The sequence below is a fragment of the Neoarius graeffei genome, chromosome 14 (assembly GCF_027579695.1).
Source record: "Neoarius graeffei isolate fNeoGra1 chromosome 14, fNeoGra1.pri, whole genome shotgun sequence".
Taxonomy (NCBI): Eukaryota; Metazoa; Chordata; class Actinopteri; order Siluriformes; family Ariidae; genus Neoarius; species Neoarius graeffei.
In genome coordinates, this window is record NC_083582.1 from 72402358 (window position 1) to 72430077 (window position 27720).

The window sequence follows — 27720 nt, forward strand, 5'->3', positions numbered from 1 at the left end:
CGGAAGAACACGCTGCGGTTCACTGGCTGTTCTACTCCGGTTCTACTCAATGGAAATGGCGCATGAAAACGCCGGTGAACTCTCTAGTGCTAGCTCTTCCTCTTCTGGGAGTCTAGAATTGTGTTGATCTCTTCCGAATAGAATCTATGATAGCCTAGATTCTAGTTAGCCTAGCCTAGATAGTTGCTAGGCGGCAGTTACATGAAAGCCGCAAGCTTTCACAAGCAAATACATGACTGATATCACGCCGACTTTATGATTACATTTATGATTATCATGTAGAATCTATAGCTCTACGTACCTTTATCTTATGTCGTTTCACAACACATGTTCTGACAGGAGGACTGTCTTTGGATCCGGCATAGCTACTAGTAGACCCCCTCTGGAATACTGGCAGTGTTGCCAGATTGGGAGGTTTCCCGCCCAGTTAGGCGGTTTCAAGTGCATTTTGGTGGGTTTTGAACATATTTTGGGCTGGAAAATGTCAGCAGTATCTGCCAGATACTGCTGACATTTTCCAGCCCAAAATATGTTCAAAACCCACCAAAATGCACTTGAAACCGCCCAACTGTGCGGGAAACCTCCCAATCTGGCAACACTGTGTAAGCACTGCTGATGGTAGCAGCACACGTTTGTGCTGAACTGAACACCCAAGAGATTCTTTTAAGGGTGTCAAAACAATCCAAATCGAAGTGTTCAGAGCACAGGACGGATGTTGGTGAGGGCTCCCACTTGTCACGAGTGCGCCTGACTTGCTTCACCCACTTCGCATGCAGCTCGGGATCTCTGGGAAACTTGAATAAACTTACCCCATCCTTGTGGGTTGTGGAGCAAAAGCCGGCAACACAACGCGAAGGCATAATAACTATATATATATAACGACAAACTGAACACCTGTCGCATCAACAACAAACTGGTAAGTTAGGAGGAAGGTTCTTTCGCTGACGTCATATAGCTCCTCCTCCTCTTTCGTCTCCTGGGTGCTGCAGCCCCGTCAAATTTGCCCAAATAGCCGCGTTTTTTTATCATAACTTGTAAAATAGGCGCCTTCGTGAATTAATATATGGATCATCGGGAATTACTTTTTATGTTATAAAACATCGCCAAAGATGTCAAAAACGTGTCATCAGCACTTTAAAGCCTCGCACTAAAATTTCCGTAGCAGTTAGATCATTCTGTGCAACCTGCCCAGGCGTATTTACTGTCGGAAATGTGCTACTTGAGTTTGGTGTTGTACTGTGAGGTTAATGCAGTGTGTGTGTGTGTTTTAATGAAGATACGAGCTGTCCAGTAGCTATAAACCGGCGCCTATGGATCTGAGCCACATCAAACTCGCCTCTACACAGGAGGCCATGGTGGACAGACTGGCTGAGAACGCTCATAATGTGTGGGCCAGAGACCGCATTCGCCAGGGATGGACCTACGGTATCCAGCAGGTGTGTGTGTGTGTGTGTGTGCTGACTGAGTGCACTAGCTGCTTTTATTTGGAAGGCTATTCCCTACAGTCTGCCAGACAGAGCAAGCAACGATGACAGAGACAGACGCAGACACACATTCTGATGAGAGTTACTTGTCATCTGATAGAACAATTAGCATCACCTCGAGACTTTTCTTAGCGCAGGACAAAGTGCAGAGAAATAGAAAGAGACAAAAGAGTGAAGCAGAGGAGTGATGACTCCGCGTCTGGGCGCCACGACTGTTGTCACAGTTATTCATGGAAGGCATTAAGGGTTCTGCACCGGAACGTTTCTAAAGCGATCCTGACACTCGGCATCATCTGACAGCGCGATCAGCTTCTGCTGCAGAGACGTACAAAACAAAGCGTACAGCTCCTCGTAAACCATACCTCATCACATTGAAACCTGACATTTAGATGCAAAATAATATTTGACTCATAGCTCAGTTGAAATAATAAAACGAAGGTTATGTGTATACCACAGGTGGAACAGTCAGTGCTTGAAGTGTGCGGTGTCTCTACCGAGTCCTTTTATTCACCCCCGCTCGTCTGTGACAGCTGGCGTGGCCTGAGCTCCTTTTTAATGGTTAATTGCTGATTTTATAAACTGTTCGTTCAAAAAATCGGAGTAACATTTAATTGGAGTTGCGTGTCAATACACAAAGCTTTAAAACGACAAAGCCTTTTTCTTTCTTGTAAAACATAACACGGAAAGCTTAAGGGACAAACAACAGCAACCCGTCATATCCTTCGGCTTTATTATTTCTTTAATGCCAGCACTCGCGACATCCTCCTGAGGGAAATTTATTGAGCTGCATGCATTATGCATACGGAATGCTGTCATATCAAATTGCCTTTCTCTTGCGCTTTCTTTGTCTCTCTGCCTCTTGCTGTAAAGGATGTGAAGAACAAGAGGAATCCACGGCTGGTGCCTTACACGCTTCTGGACGAGAGAACCAAAAAATCCAACAAGGACAGCTTGCGAGAGGCTGTGCGCACATTACTAGGTTACGGATACAACTTGGAGGCTCCTGACCAAGACCACGGTATCCATCTTATTTTCAGCCTATTCAAAGTCGCCATGTGTTCTGTTAAATATCTTCTGATGTAATGATGGCTTTACACCGTGTCGTGCAAAGACTACACCTTCTGCAGTGAGAAAATTGAAATAGTGACGGCCGTTTAACCGGACCCGGCGCCGTGGGGGGGGCGAAAGGGGGCGTCGCCCCCTCGTGGCTACAGCCCCGCCCCCTCAACGGAGACTCAGGGTGTATTCAGACCAGGATAGTTTGATAGTTCACTTGCTTTGGTCTGAACCAAATGTTTTTTTTATTTTTTCATTTTGGTGCGGTTCGCTTTCACACTGTACATTTTAGTAAGCGGACCAAAATCTGTCAACAAAGCCACGCGCCCTGAGGTCGTTCAGCTATTGGTCAGAGACGACACGCGCACAAAGCGTTAAGTTCAAAAGTAGTCATGGAGGCTTTCTGTGCTGTTATTCTTTTTACTGTCATCAAAGCTATATGTTTTTCCAGTTTTTACTGTTTTCACAATTGTGCGATTACTATGCTGTTGTACAAGTAATTTATCAACGACGACGACAAAGGGCAAGGCGGCTACGGAGGATAGCTAGCGCTGATGAGCGCACGTCATGTTGTGACAGTTCTGGCTCTTCACGCAATAGATGAATTTCTTTTTTGCGTCGCTAGTACCGCCACTTTTTGAAAGAATGTCCCTGATTTTAATGTAGGTCTGACGGAGTTTCTTCACTTTTAGCCGACATTGTTCTGCGGAGCGCGTGAACCCCTTCTCCTTCATTTTCTCACTGAATACAGCAAACACGTCGGCATTTTTGTGTGTTCTCTCCAAAAGCTCAGATATGTGGACATCTGCCCATATATCCACAAGGGGACGCGTTTCTTCCTCGGCCCACGTTTGCCCCCTACTCATTTTTTGTACTCTGTAGTCTAGCCTACCACTGGTCTGAATGACTGAATGACTGTTGTAAGGTTCCCTTGACAACCGAAACAGTGTTTGCGCTTTGCGGTGGAGTGTCAAGACTCTGTTTCCCATAATGCTCGACAAACGACGGAAGCTCCCGAGGTACAAAAAAGCAAAACTGTCGGATTAGGTCCGGTCTGCTTTCACACCTCCAAAAGATCCGCACCAGGGTTCCTTTGGTCCGGACCGAGTCCGACCTTGCAGCTCGGTCTCGGTCCGCTTGTTTGGTCCGGACCAGAGTTCAGTGGTTTGTATTCAGACCAACCCAAAAGGTCCGGACCAAGGGAAATTTGGGTCGTTTGGTCCGGACCAAAATTGTTTTCTTATGAAAATATAATGTATTATAGACGTATTAATAATTTGCATTTTCAAATACGAAATATTAAGTGGTTGCGCATTGCACAAAAATACATTTCACATAAATCACTACTAAAACTGGCACGGTAGAACAAACCTGATTGGTTGTTATGACACTTACAAGTGCACTGTCTCTGCAATATCCTGTCAGTTTACGGGAGTAGTCTTTCCCCCACCGAATTAAACGAATTCAATCACAATATTGTGAATCCATTTTCTTTCTTTGTAGGCTAAGTTTATCTCCGTTTATGTTGGTGTATGTGTTCATATATGGTCCGCTTTGTGCGCAAATAGCGTAAGAATATGTGTCGTTGACGTCACCCCCCCCATGCAGCGGGGGTAAAATTCATCACTTCAGAGTGTTTAGTCCCCTACACGCCTAAACTGGGATCGCGGATTAAGTGGTTAGCGTTGACTCGGTGCGAGTCAGGAAGGCTATTACTGGTGCCGCCGCGGGGTCTGTTGATTTTTTTAAAATTATGATTTTGGCCGCCGAGCCAAGTACCTTAGACTTGCATTGACATTTTGTTTTCATGCCGCGGAGCTATTTGTATGTATTTTAAATGTAAAGGACTTGCCTGTAGGTTTGTGTGTGTTGTTTTATGTTTGGCATCTTTCCGGTTGTAACGCGTGTCTGTGAGAAAACTGGAGGGGAGGGGTAACAGGTGGGCACGCGAGTTGATAAAGCGCAACTGCCCTGGTAATATGTCATGATTTTCCTGTACTAAAGCAACCTACGGGGCCGTGGTGGTTTTGTGGTTGGCGCAGTTAATTGTTTGAAACACGTTGTCAGACCTTTCCATTACGTTCATTATGTCTTATATTAAATATAGTTAGTTTTTTTTTTTTTTTTCTTTTTTATCAGACATCTAATTTTTGGGTTTGTTTACCTGACATGTTTCGACGTACAACTTCCGTCTTCCTCAGAGTGTCACCGGATGTTAATTGGTGACGCATCTTTTATCAGCTGCTGTTTCTGAAGGCGTGGCCTTCCTGTCTGGTTTGACAGGTCGGTCACGCCTTATACTGTCTGTTCGTCCCCTGCAAGATGTGACTCCAGGTATGGGAGAGCATGTATGCTCCCTCATCCCGGTTGATGGTCCTCGGGCTTCGCTTACGGATCTCCATGGCCTCCCTGATCCAGCGCTGATGTTTGTTATCTTCTGTGCGGATGACTCTGGCATTCCCCCAGTCCATAATGTGGTTTTCCCTTTTACAGTGATCTGTTATAGCTGACTTATAATTTTCCTGTTGTGCCTTTTCTTTTATCCGTTCTGGTAAAAGAACGGATACGGTGCACAACGGATAAACTAAATAATATCAACAGCGAACTACACAGAGAGACGGAAAATTTCAAACGCCGGTTTCCCCAAAACAAGAAAATGGAAATGGCAATACACGGACACTTGGCAGACATACACGAACAGGAATTCACAGAGACAAAAACCCGACAAATCCGAAAACTGGACAAACTCATCGCACAGAAAAAGAAGGCAGAACCGGAGCACGCACACATCAACGACAAATGGATTCATAACATATCAAGGTACAAACTCTCACAAGCAGAACGCAGTATACTAGCAAAAGGACTCAACTACGCTGTCACACCGAACAACATACCACACGACGAATTCATTCTGGCAACTGAATTAGCATGTGAGAAGATACAGGACCACAGACAAAAAGCAGCACTAAGAAACGCAATAGCTGGTATATTGAAAACGGCCAAACCACCACCCAGTAACATCACAAAACAGGAAGCCAAAGCCATGAGAACATTAGCTAAAAATAAAGATATCACAATCCTCCCAGCAGATAAAGGCAGAACAACAGTGATTATGGACACTGATGAATATGAACGAAAAATGAATGAATTACTCAGCGACAACGCATTTGAAATATTAAAAAAAGACCCAACAGAAGACAAGAAAAAGAAACTTAAAGCACTACTAAAACCACTACTCGATGAAAATAAAATAGATAAGCAGGATTACAATCATTTAGTACCCACAGCCAATGTCATCCCCAGGATTTACGGTACACCAAAAATACACAAACCAGGAACACCATTACGCCCCATAGTAGATAGCATTGGTTCAGTCACATACAACTTATCAAAAGCACTCACCGAAATAATTAAACCATTACTAGGACTCACAGACCAACACTGCAAAAACTCAAAACATCTGGCAGAAGAACTAAAAAACATCAAAATGCAGCAAGATGAAGTTTTCATTTCACATGATGTCATATCTCTTTTCACCAGAACACCCACGGAAGCCACCATACAGATAGTACAAGACAAATTAAAAACAGACAGGACGCTCAGGAAACGCACAAACCTCACCGTACAAGACATCACTCAGCTCCTTCAATTCATCGCCACATCCACATACTTTCAGTTCAGGAATACAATCTACAGACAGAAGGAAGGTTTTGCCATGGGAGACCCACTATCAGCCATCATGTGCGGCTTTTTCATGGAGGATCTGGAGCAGAAAGCACTCACTACAATACCAGCGGAATACAGGCCAACACTCTGGAAACGGTATGTGGACGACATATTGGAAAAAGTAAAGAGGGGACACACTCAACAACTTACCGACCATCTCAATACTATAGACAATACCGGCAATATAAAATTCACACATGAAGAGGAAACGGAGCAGTCAATAGCATTTTTGGATTTAAAAATACAACACACAGAAGATGGGGACATCAAAATAAAAGTACACAGAAAACCCACACATACCGACCAATATTTAAACTGGACTTCCGAACACCCCATAATGCACAAAATATCCGTAGTCAGAACATTACATGAACGCACAGCAATAATTACAGATCCACAGGACAAAGAACAGGAGGAACAACATATACAACACGCACTGAAGGCATGTCAATATCCACAATGGGCAATATCCAAAGGGGCGGAACAGGTTAAGAACAACAAAACACAGAAGAAAGAGAAAAAACAAACTAACAAACAAGAACACAGGGGAGTAGTTACATTACCATACATCAGGGGAATAACTGAACGCATTCAAAGAGTAATGAGGAAACACAATGTTAACACACCTGTCAAACCACACACAACACTCCGTCAGATCCTGGTGCATCCCAAAGACAGAATACATCCGGACAACAGATGCAACACCATATATGAGATTCCATGTAAATTATGCAATAAAACTTATATTGGGGAGACAGGAAGGAGTTTCAACACAAGAAAACATGAACATAAGAAAGAGTGCGAAAAGGAGACAGCTACAAGACAAACCCGAACAATAAAAGAAAAGGCACAACAGGAAAATTATAAGTCAGCTATAACAGATCACTGTAAAAGGGAAAACCACATTATGGACTGGGGGAATGCCAGAGTCATCCGCACAGAAGATAATAAACATCAGCGCTGGATCAGGGAGGCCATGGAGATCCGTAAGCGAAGCCCGAGGACCATCAACCGGGATGAGGGAGCATACATGCTCTCCCATACCTGGAGTCACATCTTGCAGGGGACGAACAGACAGTATAAGGCGTGACCGACCTGTCAAACCAGACAGGAAGGCCACGCCTTCAGAAACAGCAGCTGATAAAAGATGCGTCACCAATTAACATCCGGTGACACTCTGAGGAAGACGGAAGTTGTACGTCGAAACATGTCAGGTAAACAAACCCAAAAATTAGATGTCTGATAAAAAAGAAGAAAAAAAAAAAAAACTAACTATACGTTGTCAGACCGCCATCACTACTACACACTATATGAAAAATATTTGCCCCCTTGCGATTTCTAATTCCCCCCTTAGTAAACTGTTCCTGGCGCCGGGCCTGCGTTCAACCGACAAGAAATATTAGCCATGCTGTCTGGGAGGGAGGGAGGGATGGCATACTCTCTCTTCCCTGTCAATCACAGCAGTACTCGCCAATTATGACTGTCTGTGAGCTTACGTATGTGGAAGAGGGTAGATAGCGTTTTTCTCCGAGTGTGTTACGCTGCTGTGTGAGGCCGCATGAAAAGCAGTTTGAAAAGAAGCAGTTGGTCGTTTTGATGCGTATCAGATGAAACACACGTTCGTCTTTACCCTCATTGGTTGATAGTTGTTGTATAATGAGGGCGAGATGGTTGGTGGGTGGGAATTGGGAGGTGACCGAATTGGGACGAAAATTAATTCAAAATGGAAAAATCAAACCACGGACCAAGTACAAGTTCACGGGCAACAACAATCTTTATTGCCCCTTATTAGCACTATTTACATTTTTTTGAATAGATACTTTTCATAAGGTTTTTAATAAAATGGACCGAGGGCACTGGCAACCTGAAATAACCCTAGGTTTCTAAAAAATATCAGCTTTAACCCTTTGATGCAAAACATATGCACACCCCTTCTAATGCACAACATGGGTCAAAAATGACCCGCGTTCATTTTCCAGGTTATTTCATGCTGACTGAGTTTTTCTTTGCTCTATCTTTTGAAATCAATTTATTTCATGATTGAATATTCCAAGTATTCTTTAAATATCTTGTTTTTAATTACCACAAATCATTAATTTAATTTTTTTCTTTCCTACTTTATGAACAAAAATACTTTTTATATTACTACACATGGGTCATCCAAGTGTGATTTAAAATTAAATGTCTTAATACTATAATAATAATTTGTTTCAAGTAATTACTTTAGCAGTGAATGGGGCCAGTTATTTATTTAGTAACTACAGTGGTGCTTGAAAGTTTGTGAACCCTTTAGAATTGTCTATATTTCTGCATAAATATGACCAAAAACAACATCAGATTTTCACACAAGTCCTAAAAGTAGATAAAGAGAACCCAGTTAAACAAATGAGACAAAAATATTATACTTGGTCATTTATTTATTGAGGAAAATGATCCAATATTACATATCTGTGAGTGGCAAAAGTATGTGAACCTTTGCTTTCAGTATCTGGTGTGACCCCCTTGTGCAGCAAGAACTGCAACTAAACGTTTGCGGTAACTGTTGATCAGTCCTGCACACCGGCTTGGAGGAATTTTAGCCCGTTCCTCCGTACAGAACAGCTTCAACTCTGGGATGTTGGTGGGTTTCCTCACATGAACTGCTCGCTTCAGGTCCTTCCACAACATTTCCATTGGATTAAGGTCAGGACTTTGACTTGGCCATTCCAAAACATTCACTTTATTCTTCTTTAACCATTCTTTGGTAGAACAACTTGTGTGCTTAGGGTCGTTGTCTTGCTGCATGACCCACCTTCTCTTGAGATTCAGTTCATGGACAGATGTCCTGACATTTTCCTTTAGAATTCGCTGGTATAATTCAGAATTCATTGTTCCATCAATGATGGCAAGCCGTCCTGGCCCAGATGCAGCAAAACAGGCCCGAACCATGATACTACCACCACCATGTTTCACAGATGGGATAAGGTTCTTCTGCTGGAATGCAGTGTTTTCCTTTCTCCAAACATAACGCTTCTCATTTAAACCAAAAAGTTCTATTTTGGTCTCATCCGTCCACAAAACATTTTTCCAATAGCCTTCTGGCTTGTCCACGTGATCTTTAGCAAACTGCAGACGAGCAGCAGTGTTCTTTTTGGAGAGCAGTGGCTTTCTCCTTGCAACCCTGCCATGCACACCATTGTTGTTCAGTGTTCTCCTGATGGTGGACTCATGAACATTAACATTAGCCAATGTGAGAGAGGCCTGCAGTTGCTTAGAAGTTACCCTGGGGTCCTTTGTAACCTCACCGACTATTACACGCTTTGCTCTTGGAGTGATCTTTGTTGGTCCACCACTCCTGGGGAGGGTAACCATGGTCTTGAATTTCCTCCATTTGCCCACAATCTGTCTGACTGTGGATTGGTGGAGTCCAAACTCTTTAGAGATGGTTTTGTAACCTTTTCCAGCCTGATGAGCATCAACAACGCTTTTTCTGAGGTCCTCAGAAATCTCCTTTGTTCGTGCCATGATACACTTCCACAAACATGTGTTGTGAAGATCAGACTTTGATAGATCCCTGTTCTTTAAATAAAACAGGGTGCCCACTCACACCTGATTGTCATCCCATTGATTGAAAACACCTGACTCTAATTTCACCTTCAAATTAACTGCTTATCCTAGAGGTTCACATCCTTTTGCCACTCACAGATATGTAATATAGGATCATTTTCCTCAATAAATAAATGACCAAGTATAATATTTTTGTCTCATTTGTTTAACTGGGTTCTCTTGATCTACTTTTAGGACTTGTGTGAAAATCTGATGATGTTTTAGGTCATATTTATGCAGAAATATAGAAAATTCTAAAGGGTTCACAAACTTTCAAGCATCACTGTATGTCGTTAGCTAAGCCAACTACAATAAAATTAGCTTACTAAAGTAGAATATGTCAACAGCTCGGTAGCTAATAGTAATTACTTGTAACTTTCTGACAAGTAATCTACTCACTCTCAAGGTAACCTAAACATCAATTTTTTTCTAAGGTGATGTTAGAACAACTGAAAAACATTACTTGCATGTATTAGATGGGCAAAGGGCGCCATGCTGAGCTGTGAAATGTCTGACACAAGCACAATTCACAGTTCCCACCAAACGCTGGAGTAAATGCATGCGGGTCGGTTCTGACCCATGTGTGTAAACTTGATGTAGAATTACAAAAGCTGTGCTTGTTCATAACTTAAGAAAGGAAAAATAAAAATGATGATTTGTGCGAAACAAAAACAAGATATTTACTGCATATTTGGAAAAGTAAATGACAAAATGAATTTATTTCAAAAGTATATCATCGAAACACCCAGCCATACATGAAATAACCTGGAAAATGAACGCAGGTCGTTTTTGACCCATGTTGTGCATTAGAAGGGTAGTGATACAAAAAGGGTTTTTATTCAAAAAGTAAGAAAGGAAAAAATAAAATAAGGATGTATGATGATCAAAAACAAGTTAATTGAGGAATACCTTGAATACTGAATGATGGAATTAATTTATTGCAAAGATATAGAAGATAAAAACTCAGCCGGGCCACTTTTGACCCGTGTTTTGCATCAAAGGGTTAAGGAAAGTGTTTGCTATCTAAGGTCAGACATTTGCAGCATCAAATCATTATTATCCTCTTAGATCTAAAATTCCTTGGTTTGGGGGATCTTTGAAAGTACTCCCTGTGAGTCCTACTGCAGAGTGTTTCCTAAAAAAAGAGAACTCCAAGTAGATCCGTTTACGAAGCTAAGGAACCGTAATCCTACCAGGAGCTGTGCTATACTGTAGGTACTGCAGTTACATACAGTACACTTGAATCATTAAATGTAATGCGAATATGATTTGATACTTGAATGCGAGCTGCATTTGTAGATAAACACAAAGTTGTAGGAATTGTTTTTAACTTGAGAAAATTCTCCTCCATACACTTTACTTATTTTTGTTTGGATTGCATTGTTAGTGCGACACAATTGTCTTCAATTTAGAAAAAAAAAAATTCACAGCGCATACAATTTTAGGGTGTGGCAGTAATGATAACAGCACTGTGGTATCAGTCGTCATCATCGTCGGATGTAGTGTTTCACACTTGACACAGTGACGGTAATACTTTAGCCTATAAAGCCTTGTAAAATTGGCAGTAATAATTTTCATTAATAGACTGGACCTACTGCAGTTCTGCTCAGCTGATTTAACTCTTTACACCTTAAAGCAGTTGCTACAGCCATCCTTGTATATGCATGCACTGTTCGCCCTTAGAACGTATTTACAAGAAAAAAAGTCGTCAAATGTCATCATGGTGCATACACGCCGGTGTCATATGTCGTCATTATGGGCAAGGGAGTAACTTTGATTTTGACATTGGTGGGGACACAAAAGTGATCCAAGGCAGAGCTTCTGAAAAGTGTGTTTTTTTTTTTTTCTTCTCCATTAGCAATCATAATTTCATGTCATGCAGATCTTATAGGTTAATGAGAGTAGCCGTGGCCTAATGGTTAGGGAGTTGGTCTTTGGATCCCAGCGTTGCAGGTTCAAATCCTACCCTGACCTCTCCATCTATGGCTGAAGTGCCCTTGAGCAAGGCACCTAACCCAACATTGCTAGAATCTGATGATTTATTACTTGTACACCAGGGCTTTGAACCAGAATTTTTTTCCTATTGGTTCGTTCCGAACAGAAACGGAATTTTAACGTTTCCGGTTTTGGGTTCCACCATTAAATAGACGTTCCCGAACCGGTTAGAACAAAAAAATTTCATTCCCAGAACGGTTAATTACGTTCCCTGTCAGCTGTTTAACAAATGGCTATAAAATTATGTCTCTGTCTCATCCAGCTTAAGCCAAATGTAGGCTAATTCTATTACAACCTTCATTAAATAAGACAAGAAATAATTCAAAACAATTATTATTTCAAATGTTGGCGATTCGGATTCTCAGTACGTCTTCCCATCTACACAAACAGAAAAAGTGCCAAAAATGAAAGATAATTCGTTTAGTGTGTTACCAAAGGCTAGTCAGGCCCTATGCATTGATAGGCTAACAGAGGTTAACGTCATTTAATGTTCGCGAGCCTCTCATTAACGTGGACAAATATATTGATATCGTGTTTGAAATTGACGTTTTTGAATAACGATAGACTGCAATATTTACCTCTTATTTAAGATGTGGAGACGTGATAGTAGTCCACCCTCCCGCTCTCTCCATTCAGTCAGCGAACGTCACACAGGAAGTGAACCCCAGCGGGTCATAGAAACTTGCGCAGGAGAAGAATGACTTTTTTATTTGTAGGCTACGGAAACTTTGAGGAACGAAATAAAAACCGGTATTAACCGGTTACCATTATTTTTAATAAGCGTTTCTGTTCCGGAACATAAAAAATAAAGTTTCTGGTTTCGTTTCTGTTCCATGTGAAATAGAAAAAGTTCCCGGTTTTCGTTCCTTGAACCGGTTCAAAGCCCTGATTTACACCACACAATTCCTAATTTGTGTTTAAGCAGTTGTTCTGTCTCTTCCACAGAAATACATGAAAATAAGAATTAAAAGCTTTAAGCATTTTTAGCATTAAATATTGTTGTTGTTTTTTAAATTCAATATCTGTATTGTTTGACATTGGAGGGAGGGGGGTGTCTCAAAATTCACTGACTGCCTTATTGAGACACTCATAAATAGGTGCTACTGGTGGCATTTTCTATTCTGTAATTAAGCTCAAATTTAGTTAAAATGATATTTGGATATATAATTTAGTGATTGCCTATTATAGCATGATTATGATTACATTAGTATTGCATTTGTAGTATACCCCCCTTTTTTTGTCTTTTTGTTGCTCCTCCAGTTTCCATATTATGTCTTTTTGTTGCCCGTTTCTGTGTTCGTAACATGTGTTATGATTTTCACTGCAGATGTGCTTGTGACTTCTTTTATGTTCATGCTGCAGTTACCAATATTCGTCTGTAGGTGGCAGTAAAGGACCATGGATTTGTTGTATCTAGCCTAGCCTCGTAGTAGTAGAAAGAGGTCTCTGTAAAACGGTGAACGCAGCAGACTCAGCAGCTGTCACGCTGTTGATTCTGAAATGCAAGTCGCACATCTGCATGGCCATGCAGTAGCCTACATCTGACTGCTTACATTCTGTAAAACCGTTAGGTCTATAAATTTAACATTCATTCATCGAGGATATTATCTAACACCAAGTTACATTGCTCCAGCATTCCTTTTCTCTGCAGCTATGCAGTAGCCTAGCTCTGATGCGTCCTGTCACGTTGCTAAACCTGCCTAAGGAGCCGCAGCAATACTTTTATGAAGGGTTTCCATACGATTTTGTTGAGTTTTTAAAGCTCGACGGAAACCCTGCACTTACATTCTTGACTTTGAAGAAGAATGTCTCGTTTCTTGTGAGGGGGGCCGTCGTCCATGATACTCAAGTCAGCATGCGAGTCGTAGGGCAAGCATGCATGGACATCGAAGTCCAGCTCAACTTGTAGGCTGACGGAGAGTGGGGGGTGCGTGGGGTAGGTCAGGTGTGTACGTGCGAGATACGGGGGGTTGATGGGCGGGTAGTCACGGCTGCTGTGGGAAGTGTGCTGCTTTTACAGCAGATGGAGTGACAGCTGGGATAGCCAACCATGTAAGTTAGCAAGAAACAGGCAGCTAATCAGAGAATGATATCTACGTTAGAGGGGGGATTATTAGCAGTGTCATACATTTAACCCTTTGTGTGCCATATAATCATTGCTCAGGTTAGGACATCGGTTTTATTGATCGTGATTACACAGTAGCGGCTGAATATTGGTATGGACACGTCCCTAGCATCCCTACCCAAAATTACGCCCTAGATTATGGGATATACACGGGGTCGTCGTATGTCGTCATTAAGGGGTAAAGAGCTAAGGGTCAGATTTACTAACAGTTTGCGCGAGCAAAAAACATCTTTTGGCATTAAAAATTACTGTCAGGATTTATTAAAGACACACAGGGAAAAGTTTGCGGAGAAGTTTTTGGAAAGGCGTGGACAGTTATTTTTGTGGCACTTTTTTTTTACTTCACGACATTTAAATTTTTTAATTGTTTAAATTTAACATTATGTGTTACCTTGATATATTTAAGTTCTACGAAATCGAGTCGCAAATGAGCTGATAGCTATAAGCCGTGTATGACGAGATTTGAGTGGAATAACTGTTTTGTTTTATCCACATTCACTATATTTTGAGAAACCGAGCATTTTTATTTTTTGCAAATTCGATAAATAAAAACTTTATACAAAACGTCCGACAAAATAATTTCCGCTTAGAATGTAAACAGTCGCAATTTGTGGAAAATGCGATAATAATAATAACTCTTGAAAAATAAAAAGATGCGTTCTTACTAGGGCTTTGACCTTGGCCCAAAAATCATATTCGAAGTTCGTTTGGAAATTAATCTAGACATTCGAATAGTATTCGAACTTTTTTATTAATTATATTATTCTTAAATGCCTCACTAACACCTCGGCATCAAAATGAAATATGATATTCAGTCCACCAGGGGGCAGTGTTCAGTCAATGTCAATAAGATTACGTGCAGGAAATATGAAATATTCAGGCGTGTTTTTACAACCACTACTAATGAAACGTGCAGTCGTAGTAATTGGCATTATACCGGCTGACACTTAACGTTACATAATCCACAAACTTCGTCGTTTGTCCGTTGCCTTTTTTGTGTGAAACGCTGTTCCTTCGGTTTCCTGGTTGCTTGTACTGATGAAAGCCTCTAAACTGTAGCCTCACTGACAATCAAAGGGGAACGTTTACAAAATGAGCAGGTACTGCTAGGCCTACACCTAATCTGTGAGTTTATAACACTGCCGTTCCGAGCCCATTCGTGTTGGCTTTTGAGAATGTTTGTTTTGAATGAGACCGGTGTCAGCTGTCATGTCACTGCTTCCTGCTCGCGTCTCTGATTCACAATTCAAACAAACACGGACACGATATGTTATAAGATCACAGATTAGTTTTACGTGCTCACTTCGTTAACTTATGAACTTCATGGTATGTAAATTCCACCATGTGTAGGCTAAATTAATTTAGGCCTATAGGCTATTTGCGCAAGTAAGCTAATAGTTTTTTTTTATTTTTTATTTTAGCAACTATCCCAAGTTGACAAAAATAACAGCGCATGAAAGCATTACTGCGCAGTGTCGCATAGTCTGCGTTAGTAATTTAGTAATAAAAAGGGGCTACGTTAGCAGCCCCCTCTCACCTTCTAGCGCTCCCACGTGCAATGTCTTCAAGTGGGCCCTCAAGTTTGAAGTTGTTGATTGATGGGCCAATTTGTTTCCACATATTTTACAGGTAACCTTTTTTTTTTTATCGCATTCTCCATCTTTTTCTTCGAATCCAAAATAGCGCCACACATCACTTTTTAAATTCTCCGGAGTGCAAATCTCCAACGTGCTAGCATCTGACTCCATTGTTCAATGCGTGCCAGCTTGATGCTAACGTCTACAGGTGCCCAGATAAGACAAAAGACAATGACCTTCGCGATTCACATAAATTCCACAGACGTTAAAAAAAAAAAAAAAAAACCTGCGACCTGAACTGAAAACGTTTACAACCACATTCACAAAAATAAAAGAATTATGCCTAATGATACCATATACAGGTTCGAATATTTAGAGCTGCCTAATATTCGTTCGAACATCTCTTTTTTTTCACAACATTCGAATTGTATTCGAATATCAAAGTTCGAAGTCAAAGCCCTAGTTCTTACCATCAAATACTTTCATTCCATATTTATTTGTTGCTTTTTTAACATTTTTTGGAGTTTTGTTTCCGAGTACAGGTTTTATTTCGTCCTCGGTTGGTTCAGCAACACACGCCGCCATTTTGTTTTTCTCTCCTTACAGTATATGAGCTGATATCCTAGTAGTAGAGTAGCCAATCAGAGCGCACAATTGCTCATATCCAGTGAATGTAGACGGAACAATAATGATATATTTGATATTTATCTGTTATAGTAGTTTAATGCTTGTTTTTTATATTTTTTTATTTAGATCTTTTATTAGTTTGAATATATTTGTCACAAGTCTTTGACTCACTGTACATATCGACGATAAATAAAGCCATGATTGATTCATTGATTGATTGGCTGGCCTTATTGCGTATGTATTTGTAGGATTTCGCCTTTCAGACCGCAAAATTTGTTGGAGAAAATCCATCCGTTTAAATTAATCGTGCAGAGTGATTTTACTCAGGTTTTCAGTAGTCAATTTACTGCTAACTGCACCATTATTTCAGCATGTCTTAACTCATTTTACGCTTGGCACGGCTGCAGTAGTTGCTGTTAGGAGGAGGTGCTGTCAAGAACGTAGAGTGCGTTGTATGAGGGAAAGAATTTTCTCCATTCGTGTTAATTTATTTCGAATGCCAGTAGACATCGTTATCCGAACATACTGTATTTTCAGATTGGCAAGGGATATTATTCTTAATTTGCTGGAGGAAGTCAAAGACAACTTGGAACCTCCGACTAGAAGAAGTCACGCACCTGTTTGTGACCCGACTCTAATTTTGGCTGCTCTTGGTAGATTGCGTTGGTCATTATTAAAATGAACAGGCTGCGTCGATATTCATGAATTTGCACATTGGGAGTAGATCATCTGCAGAACTGGTCACTTCTATTGACTTATTTTTTAATTGTGGCCTCACACTAATTTGCCCTGCTGAGTAAATCTGGCCCTGTGTCTTTTATCTGTGTCAAGTCCTTCAGTACCTGCACTGGGACACTTCAGGCTTCAGAGGAGCCGAAAACTTTTTAGTCACTTGAGGCCTGAAGGTTTTATTGGTGCATCAGTCAACACGGTTTTATTTGAAGTCTAGTGAGTCGTGTACATTGCATGCTTAAATTTATGGATTTGTCGATTAGAGCAGTTCTACTGGATATAGCTGGCTGTTCACAAATAATACGTACAATACTTGCACCATTTTTATTATTTTGGCTCACCTGAGAGGATTTCATGCCCCCTTGGAATAGCCTGGCAAGCCAGACTAAATGTGAATATTTAGCCCATGTTTACATTAGACCATATCAGCGGATCATCAGATTAACGTTTTTAAAACGATTAGTGTGCACACAGCAACACCAATACACGATTTGCGTGCACACAACAACACCAATACGCGGATACGCTCGGCTCCGCAGGCATCCTGCGCTCCAAATCACTCCGCCCTGAACAGCGAGTGCCCTCTGGAGGGTGCGCACTCCGGCCCTGCGCAGCTCACAGAGCGCGCGAGTGAAGCACACTAGCAGTGTTTTCGGGACTGAGCCACTGTGTGTGAGATCCCAGCGCATATCACTTAACACTTGCAAGTGGAAGGATGGCAAGCCTAAAGACAATCATAACTACACAATGGGCAGTATTTGCATCAGTATTTGCAGTATTTTCATACTTTTATACTCTTTAATGAAAGGTGATACAAGGCGGAAGTCCGCGCCGTTTTTCAGCAGTCGCGTCACATGACCAACGCCAGCGAATCAGGAAGATGGATGTCACAGTGACGTTGTCCAATGAGGACGCCAGCTAGAGCTCAGCACAGCGTATCCGCGTATTCTCAATGTTTACACAGCACCGGACCAGACACGATCTAGATTGAATACGTGGACGCTGGCGGATTCCCGTTTCCCCGCGTTTCCAGGTGGTTTAATGTAAACGGACAGTGCATCCGCGAAGAAAACGAGACAGATACGGTCTAATGTAAACGTAGCCTTAGTCTGGTCTCGGTCGTAGACATTTCTGAAGGGGGTGGGAGGAACAACCCATTGTCTTTCAAACTGTCTCTGTGCGTATAGGCCAACGCTCTGACCAATCAGCACAACAGTGACTGTGACGTAGTCAGAGCGACAGAAAGCAGTGGGGGAGTAGCCTGGCAAGCCAGACTAAATGTGACAGCGAAGCGTCCTTCTTGAAAAGGAATGAGCGGAGAGCCTCTTCCTGCTCATGTTTCAACGAAAACTCCAAGTCTAATTCTTCTAAAACTGATTCCAAAGCGGAGTCAAACGAGCGCTGTTCACTAGCCGTAGCCATCTTTCCTGTTGTGCTTTCTCCAGCGTCGCACAGCCTTGTCGTCACTCCTGCAAAAGCCCGCCCAAAGAATCCAAACAAAAACCTTGTGTTGTGATTGGCGGGCACGATTTGATGCCCGGGGTGTGTTGTTGATATGGTCCGAGGCTAGATCCACTCGTAGGCAAAAATATTTTTGGCCGCTAGGCGGGTGGGTCTAGTTTACTAGGCCACCCTTGGAATGCAAAGGTGGTTTTGGGATGAGAGGGACATTGTCTGAGGGGGGAAAAAAACCTGATTAGATCTTGAGCGACTACCTCAGGCCGTCTTCCTCAACCCTGTTTGCTACAGAGCTGTGGATAGCGGAAAGCGATTACATTTCCTGCTGGCAGGATTTCGGAGTGTACTTTTCGAAAAAGAAAATGAGCCGAAGACGCCTCCTGCGTTTCGGTGTGATGTGATGTGATGTGGTGTGGTGTGGCACGATTTCATTGTTAAATTACAATGGTGCTTGAAAGTTTGTGAACCCTTTAGAATTTTCTATATTTCTGCATAAATGTGACCCAAAACGTCATCAGATTTTCACACGAGTCCTAAAAGTAGATAAAGAGAACCCAGTTAAACAAATGAGACAAAAATATTAGACTTGGTCATTTATTTATTGAGGAAAATGATCCAATATTACATATCTGTGAGTGGCAAAAGTATGTGAACCTCTAGGATTAGCAGTTAATTTGAAGGTGAAATTAGAGTCAGGTGTTTTCAATCAATGGGATGACAATCAGGTGTGAGTGGGAACCCTGTTTTATTTAAAGAACAGGGATCTATCAAAGTCTGATCTTCACAACACATGTTTGTGGAAGTGTATCGTGGCACAAACAAAGGAGATTTCTGAGGACCTCAGAAAAAGCGTTGTTGATGCTCATCAGGCTGGAAAAGGTTACAAAACCATCTCTAAAGAGTTTGGACTCCACCAATCCACAGTCAGACAGATTGTGTACAAATGGAGGGAATTCAAGACCATTGTTACCCTCCCCAGGAGTGGTCGACCAACAAAGATCACTCCAAGAGCAAGGCGTGTAATAGTCGGCGAGGTCACAAAGGACCCCAGGGTAACTTCTAAGCAACTGAAGGCCTCTCTCACATTGGCTAATGTTCATGAGTCGACCATCAGGAGAACACTGAACAACAATGGTGTGCATGGCAGGGTTGCAAGGAGAAAGCCACTGCTCTCCAAAAAGAACACTGCTGCTCATCTGCAGTTTGCTAAAGATCACATGGACAAGCCAGAAGGCTATTGGAAAAATATTTTGTGGACGGATGAGACCAAAATAGAACTTTTTGGTTTAAATGAGAAGCGTTATGTTTGGAGAAAGGAAAACACTGCATTCCAGCATAAGAACCTTATCCCATCTGTGAAACATGGTGGTGGTAGTATCATGGTTTGGGCCTGTTTTGCTGCATCTGGGCCAGGACGGCTTGCCATCATTGATGGAACAATGAATTCTGAATTATACCAGCGAATTCTAAAGGAAAATGTCAGGACATCTGTCCATGAACTGAATCTCAAGAGAAGGTGGGTCATGCAGCAAGACAACGACCCGAAGCACACAAGTCGTTCTACCAAAGAATGGTTAAAGAAGAATAAAGTGAATGTTTTGGAATGGCCAAGTCAAAGTCCTGACCTTAATCCAATGGAAATGTTGTGGAAGGACCTGAAGCGATCAGTTCATGTGAGGAAACCCACCAACATCCCAGAGTTGAAGCTGTTCTGTACGGAGGAACGGGCTAAAATTCCTCCAAGCCGGTGTGCAGGACTGATCAACAGTTACCGCAAACGTTTAGTTGCAGTTATTAATCCCTTCACGTGACACAATGAAAAACAAGGTGGCATGAAATCCTCTCCAGACTTTACTGCATTTGATTTTCAGATAAAATTATGACTGGTATAGATGTTGGTTCAAGGTTTTGTAAATCTGTACATGCTGAAATATACTGTAGAAATTGGTACGTGTACTAGGAAAAGGGTGACTGAACCATGCAGGTGGATGTGCTGCTGTGACTCAGTGGTAGCTGAGAGGGGGAAAAGAAGTGTAACATGATCATGGCTTGTATTTATGGTCGTGCTCTAGAGTCCTGAGGGAGTCTGGATTTTTCCTCTTTCATCTTTACCTTCGTTTGCTGCAGCTTTCCTTTGAACTCAGTAACTGCTTGAAATCTGACACATGTACATCTCTAGACATTGGGTATCCTCCCTGGTGATGCTCTCTCTCTCCGATAATCCAGCTGTTTTCAGTTTCTGCCTTTTTTTTTAAAGGTTTTTGTTTGTAGTCTTGTCTTTAGTATGACTTTTTATTTTAAAGTATTTCTATCTTGTTTTCAGCTGTATATTTCTTTTTGTCCTGTTGCAAAGTTTGTGATTTTTCCTGATTTTCTGAGAACATTTTCCCAATTTAGTCATAGCCATTTCTCAGCAGCTAGATCACAGGTTGGGAACCTGTGTGCTAGATATAAGTCTCCCCTGTTGCACAAAAGCTAACGGTCTGAGAGTGAAATCTCGCACGTTCCCTCCAAGACATTACCAGTTATGCTGTCTTTGACTTTGGGCTACAGATGCTGTGAGAGCTATGTGATTTGAACTTGCAAGGACAAAACCTCAGACAGTTTTTCCTTCAGAATTCATTCTGCTGCTGCTGCTGGAAGATAAGTGATTCAGTTACTCTGGCAACCAGTAATGGCCACACATTTGGGTCTTGAAAGAGGAGGGTGAAGTACAGGAGCATGTCAGGATTTCAGTCATCCCTACATAAATAAAACGCTTGGCGGCATGCTGTTATCAGAAAATAATTAACGACAGGGTGGTGATGTGGCCTGACTTGAAGCAGATTCATTGTTATGACCGCAAAGTTGATTAACAGCACAACTAGAAGGGTGACATTCTTCTTTTATACAACAGTTAGTTCCAGTCCACGAATTTGATTGGTCGAGCAGGGTTCCATCAATACTTACTTTGACTATAACTACACTGGGATGTTTCACTGTGTGTATCACAACCGATAATCAGGATCATTGATTCACATGAAGCACGAAGGCAAGCCCAAATGGTCCAATCCCACACTCTAGCACAAAGTTCTGAAAAAGTTCATTCTGACACTTTTCTGTTTTAGCCAGCATTAACTTTTTCAGCAGTTTGTGCTACAGTAGCTCTTCTGTTCTTCTGGTTTGGACTGTATGGGCTAGCCTTCGTGTCCCATACAAATCAATGAGCCTTCGACACCCATGACCCTGTCACCGGTTGTCCTTTGGATCCTTGGACCACGTTTGGTAGGTACTAACCACTGCATCCTGGGAACATCCCACAAGATGTGCCATTTTGGAGATGCTCGGACCCAGTCATCTAGCCATCACAATCTAGCCCTTGTCAAAGTCACTCCTTACGCTTGCCCATTTTTCCCTGCTTCCAACACATCAACTTTAAAGTGCCATTCCACCATTGGATGTATTCTTTGGCATAAAATACAATATATTTTGACAACATATATAAATGGTATCACTAGATAGAGAAATCTTTTAGCTTCAAAATGATATATCAAACATAATTTTTTGACAACAACACTCGTATATTAATTTTGCGACCAAAGTCACCTACCCTTTTAATTTTCGCGCGTGATGTCATCGGCAGGTTCCCCTTCTTGTGTACCACGTGACGTGGCACATATTATCAGCAATGGCAGATAGAACGCGATAAAAATAATACCAATAAATCTAGCTAATACCAATAAATCTAGCTAACTGAAAGATTAACTCAAAATTTTTCGCAATTTTTTTGGCCCCCATATACGAGGAGAAATGACTCTCTCACTTTGGGGGTTTCCTGGTCTAAAAATAGACCGACACGTGGTACACAAGAAGGGGAACCTGCCGATGACATCACGTTTCACTACCGTGCGGAAATTAAAAGGGTAGGTGACTTTGGTCGCAAAATTAATATACTTGTCGTTGTCAAAAACTTACGTTTGACATATCATTTTGAAGCTAAAAGATTTCTCTGTCTAGTCATGTTGTCATAAAATATATTGTATTTTATGCCAAAGAATACATCCAATGGTGGAATGGCACTTTAAGAACTGACTGTTCTCTTGCTGCCTAATATATCCCACCCCTTGGCAGGTGCCATTGTAATGAGATGATCAATATTATTCACTTCACCTGTCAGTATTCATGACGTTATGGCTGATCGGTGTAGATATTTAGGCGCTGCCTAAAAACGGAACTCCTGATGAGTGTATGTACCCTGTACGCTCTGTACTCTGCGTCTGACGTTACCAAGTCTTGTATTTTGTATCGCTTTTCTAGTTTTGACCCTGTTTGTGTTTTTGGACTGTGCGTTATTACCTCTGATATCCTGTCTGCCTCACTCGATCACTGCCTGCTTTTCAACTCTGACTTTGTCTACGTTTTGGATCTGTTTGCTAGCCTGCTTTCAATAAAATTCTTCCCGCGATTACATCCGTCTAGCGCCCTTACATGACAGAAACTGTCAGTTGTCCTACAAGTTTAAGTCATAAAAAGAATTTTCCCCGACACCCAATTATTTTTGTTTAGTTGATCGAAAGCTACTGAATTCAAATCATAGACTTCCGATTTTTTTTTAGTCTTTTTTTTTTTTTAAATTGAACAATTAATGAATTTAGAGCTATGTGTCCTTAAATTCTCCGCTATTTTTTCCTGCTTCACCATGACCCAATTCAAGATACTACGTCATGCATGACATGGTAGGCTTTCCCCGTCCGCACAAGGCATTGTGGGATACAAATTTGAAACAGGAGAGAAAAATGGAGGACGTGAGTGTGCGAATGAAACGTGAAAGAGCGACTACAGTAACGGAAAGAAAGCGAGAAGACATTATGTCGCGAAGGAAAGGAAACGCAGTACCAAAGTAATAAATATCGGCGCTCAGCGAGCACCTCGGTGTGATCAGCTGTTCGTTTAGCGACAGAATGATGGAACTGTCAGTGCACGCTCAAAGGTAAACCTGCAGATGGCAGTAATGCAACACTGTGGATGCCAGCTGCTGTAAAACCCAAAAGAAGAAGAAAGTAAGCCTGCGCATGCGCACATGGACTTCCTCTGTCTGCTTGGCTGCACGAAGCGAGCGATTTCATGTACGTTATTTGCTCAGGAATCCCCTCAAATTAAACAACTTCCCAGCCACAGAATGGCCTGGTTTTTTTTTTTTTGAGATATTGCAGAAATAAACATATCACAATGACCAAATTTCAGAGAGAACCAAATTTCACCGATTTTATGAAATCAAAAAGCCGTATAACTTTAAAAAGCAAATTAAAAATAAGCACTGGATAAAATCCATCAATCTTATATAAATAAAGATACAAATTTTGTTGTCCGATGATCAAGTGTTTGAAATACGTTGCCTTGCACTTATGATTGGGTTCCCTGTGGTGGTGGTACAGGTTCGTACATATGAACGTTGTACGGTCGCAGAAAGCCATCAAAGATCAGCTTGATGCATTTTCTTAGGTCTGGGGCTCCGCTCGGCTAAAACCAATTATTCTTTCCATGTTTTGTTTTTTTTTTCCTCCTCACTTCTGAAGGTGAAGCAAGTCCTCAATCCTGAAGACTTTTCCATGCTGGAAAATTAAATGAACTGTTTTCAGCTCTGGCATTTGCAGACCACTGACACTGGAGACTCCTTCCAAAAATCTTTCAAAGAATCTCTTCACAGAAATCTTTATCAACATTTACACATTTTATTTATGTGGACCGTCTGCTAGAGCCCTGCACTCCCGCGGGAGTCCCGCGGGACCCGACGCAAAGCAGTGCGGCGCGGGACAAATTTTAAAAGCTCAATGCGGGCGGGAGGGGGAGTGCACAATGCGGGAGCGGGCGGGAGAGGTGATAAGCTGCAGTCCCGCTAACTAAAAACATGTTTAAAATAAAATTTATAAATTATTAATTTATGTCTATCATATATAATTTGTGCTGGATATTTTATTTGGCATTAATAAAAACATTTTAAGATGCCTAAATTTGCGGATGTGGTCTAATCTCGCGTACGTTTTCGGTTCCTTTCTGCTCTTCCGTGTTCGAGATCTCCGATCATGACAGAAGAGCAGAGCTCCTCTAGTGAAGCTCACAGTGCTTCAGAAGTAAGTGCTGCTTTAAAAAGAGGTACATTTACCGTTAAAAAGTCAAGAGTATTAGTCCTAAGTATTAAAAAGTATTTTAAAAAGTATTAAAAAGTATTAACTAGTATTAAAAAGGACTGTGTATCGCACAGATTGTTCAATTTAAAGCGAGAAATAGACAGTGTATAATCTGAGGAGCTGGTTGTGGTTGCGCAACACTTCATATGAGAGGAGAATGAAATCGCGGTTGGAATCATAACGCCACAGACTCGGAAGTGGGAGTGCGAGTGCGCAAAGCGAGAGCTGTCAATCATGAGCGCATGCAGCGCTCAACTTGGAATGTGTCAGCAGAATGTCAGAGTCTAAACAATAAACTTACAATAAATGAAGGATCGGTCAGTGGAGAGCTCAGCTAAGCTCAGCATGTTTAATTCCCCAAGCCAATGACAAGAACTTTCGTGAGAAATAACGCGAACGTCTGCATCATGCGGGATTTGCGGGCGGGAGCGGGACAAAATATGGCAGGCACGGGCGGGAGCGGGACTGAAAATCATAATTCTTTGCGGGAGCTGGCGGGAGCGGGACTGCACAATGCGGGGGCGGGCGGGAGCGGGACTGAAAATTCTGTCCCGCACAGACCTCTACCGTCGGCCACTTACACATCCCTGTGTAAATTGTTACCAGAGAAACTATCCGTTAGAACGTGCACAAGAATAAAACCTCAGAGTGCGTGAATATAAACTGAGCGTTCAGCAGTGCCGTGGTTTGGTGTAAAATAGCTGGTAGTGGTATTTTCAGCTTTGCCAAAACATCATTAAACCTCTTTGTAAGTTTTTCTGTTTGCTTCTCTGTCTTCCCCAGCAGCTCGATTGGACATTAATAACATATCTGCAGAGCGTTTCCGGATCTTCCGGGCTGAAAAGACGTACTGTGTGAATGCTGGGAAGTGGTACTTTGAGCTGGAGGTGGTGACGGCGGGCGAGATGAGGGTGGGCTGGGCTCGTCCGGGCTGCCTGCCAGACCAGGAGCTGGGCTCCGATGACCAAGCCTTCGTGTTTGACGGATTTAAGGTAAGGAAAGGGAAAGGGCTAATTATACTGATACAGGAGAAACAAAGCGTAATAATAACCCCTGCATTCTCTTCTGTACATGCTTTGTCTGAACTCGGCTCCCTGTGCATTGTGATGACTTTTTATTCTATAGATGCGATTAGGACATTAACAGAAAATGTAGACTTCCCATTGTTCCCACCTGCGAATAAGATGATTTGGATTATATGATTTGTACTATGAATAATGAGGTTTTAATGAAAGGGTTCGTTAGATTAAATAAACAACCGGTCACATTACTGAGAAACTCAAAGTGCAAATGCTTTTATTCTGATCACGTTAATTATCTTCTGATTGGTGGGGCAAAGTCACATGTGAGAAACAGGATTTAATTTCATGCACTGTAATGCGTAATTTACCTGGGGAAGGTAATTAGTGGGTAGGGGAGAGCGGGGAGACTTGGGACAGGGGAGACATGGAACAGTTTGTATTCCCATAAATTAATTTCAACCATTCAGGTTTTAAATGACATCAGAAGTTAGATGTTGCCCCTTAGAGTGACCGGTTTCCTTTGAAGCCGTGAAGCTGGACACTGCAGTAAGGTTTGTGCAGTTAAATATATTTATCAACCAAAACTTAAAAGTATTTTCTACTTCGCCTCCACCTCCATTCTATGGTATAATGAACGCTAGTGAATTGGGGATTTGTTAGGAATTAAAGTATATAGCCAAGAGTTACCATCTATTCGCCATTTTCCCAAATCCCAGCATGCATTGTGCACTGGGAACTTCTGATGGATAGGCTTACGTTGCTGATAACGGTACAAAAACAAATATTGGGCTGTATAATCATTTTCGATGTTCAAATATTGGATGTAAGCTGAAATGTGATTGCCTTTACAGTGATGCTTGAAGGTTTGTGAACCCTTTAGAATTTTCTATATTTCTGCATAAATATGACCTAAAACATCATCAGATTTTCACACAAGTCCTAAAAGTAGATAAAGAGAACCCAGTTAAACAAATGAGACAAAAATATTATACTTGGTCATTTATTTATTGAGGAAAATGATCCAATATTACATATCTGTGAGTGGCAAAAGTATGTGAACCTTTGCTTTCAGTATCTGGTGTGACCCCCTTGTGCAGCAAGAACTGCAACTAAACGTTTGCGGTAACTGTTGATCAGTCCTGCACACCGGCTTGGAGGAATTTTAGCCCGTTCCTCCGTACAGAACAGCTTCAACTCTGGGATGTTGGTGGGTTTCCTCACATGAACTGCTCGCTTCAGGTCCTTCCACAACATTTCCATTGGATTAAGGTCAGGACTTTGACTTGGCCATTCCAAAACATTCACTTTATTCTTCTTTAACCATTCTTTGGTAGAACGACTTGTGTGCTTAGGGTCGTTGTCTTGCTGCATGACCCACCTTCTCTTGAGATTCAGTTCATGGACAGATGTCCTGACATTTTCCTTTAGAATTCGCTGGTATAATTCAGAATTCATTGTTCCATCAATGATGGCAAGCCGTCCTGGCCCAGATGCAGCAAAACAGGTCCAAACCATGATACTACCACCACCATGTTTCACAGATGGGATAAGGTTCTTATGCTGGAATGCAGCGTTTTCCTTTCTCCAAACATAACGCTTATCATTTAAACCAAAAAGTTCTATTTTGGTCTCATCCGTCCACAAAACATTTTTCCAATAGCCTTCTGGCTTGTCCACGTGATCTTTAGCAAACTGCAGACGAGCAGCAGTGTTCTTTTTGGAGAGCAGTGGCTTTCTCCTTGCAACCCTGCCATGCACACCATTGTTCTTCAGTGTTCTCCTGATGGTGGACTCATGAACATTAGCCAATGTGCGAGAGGCCTTCAGTTGCTTAGAAGTTACCCTGGGGTCCTTTGTGACCTCGCCGACTATTACACGCCTTGCTCTTGGAGTGATCTTTGTTGGTCGACCACTCCTGGGGAGGGTAACAATGGTCTTGAATTTCCTCCATTTGTACACAATCTGTCTGACTGTGGATTGGTGGAGTCCAAAGTCTTTAGAGATGGTTTTGTAACCTTTTCCAGCCTGATGAGCATCAACAACGCTTTTTCTGAGGTCCTCAGAAATCTCCTTCTTTCGTGCCATGATACACTTCCACAAACATGTGTTATGAAGATCAGACTTTGATAGATCCCTGTTCTTTAAATAAAACAGGGTGCCCACTCA

General features: G+C 41.8%; 1 protein-coding gene across 1 annotated transcript in view; it reads left to right on the forward strand.

Annotated features, from left to right (window-relative positions):
* ryr2a (ryanodine receptor 2a (cardiac)) overlaps positions 1–27720 on the forward strand; it is a 589347-nt gene that overhangs the window by 297528 nt on the left and 264099 nt on the right. The window contains exons 26-28 of the mRNA XM_060940301.1: positions 1277–1448; positions 2355–2502; positions 25316–25524. Of these exons, the coding sequence (XP_060796284.1) occupies positions 1277–1448; positions 2355–2502; positions 25316–25524 (529 nt within the window). The remainder of the gene's footprint in view (positions 1–1276; positions 1449–2354; positions 2503–25315; positions 25525–27720) is intronic.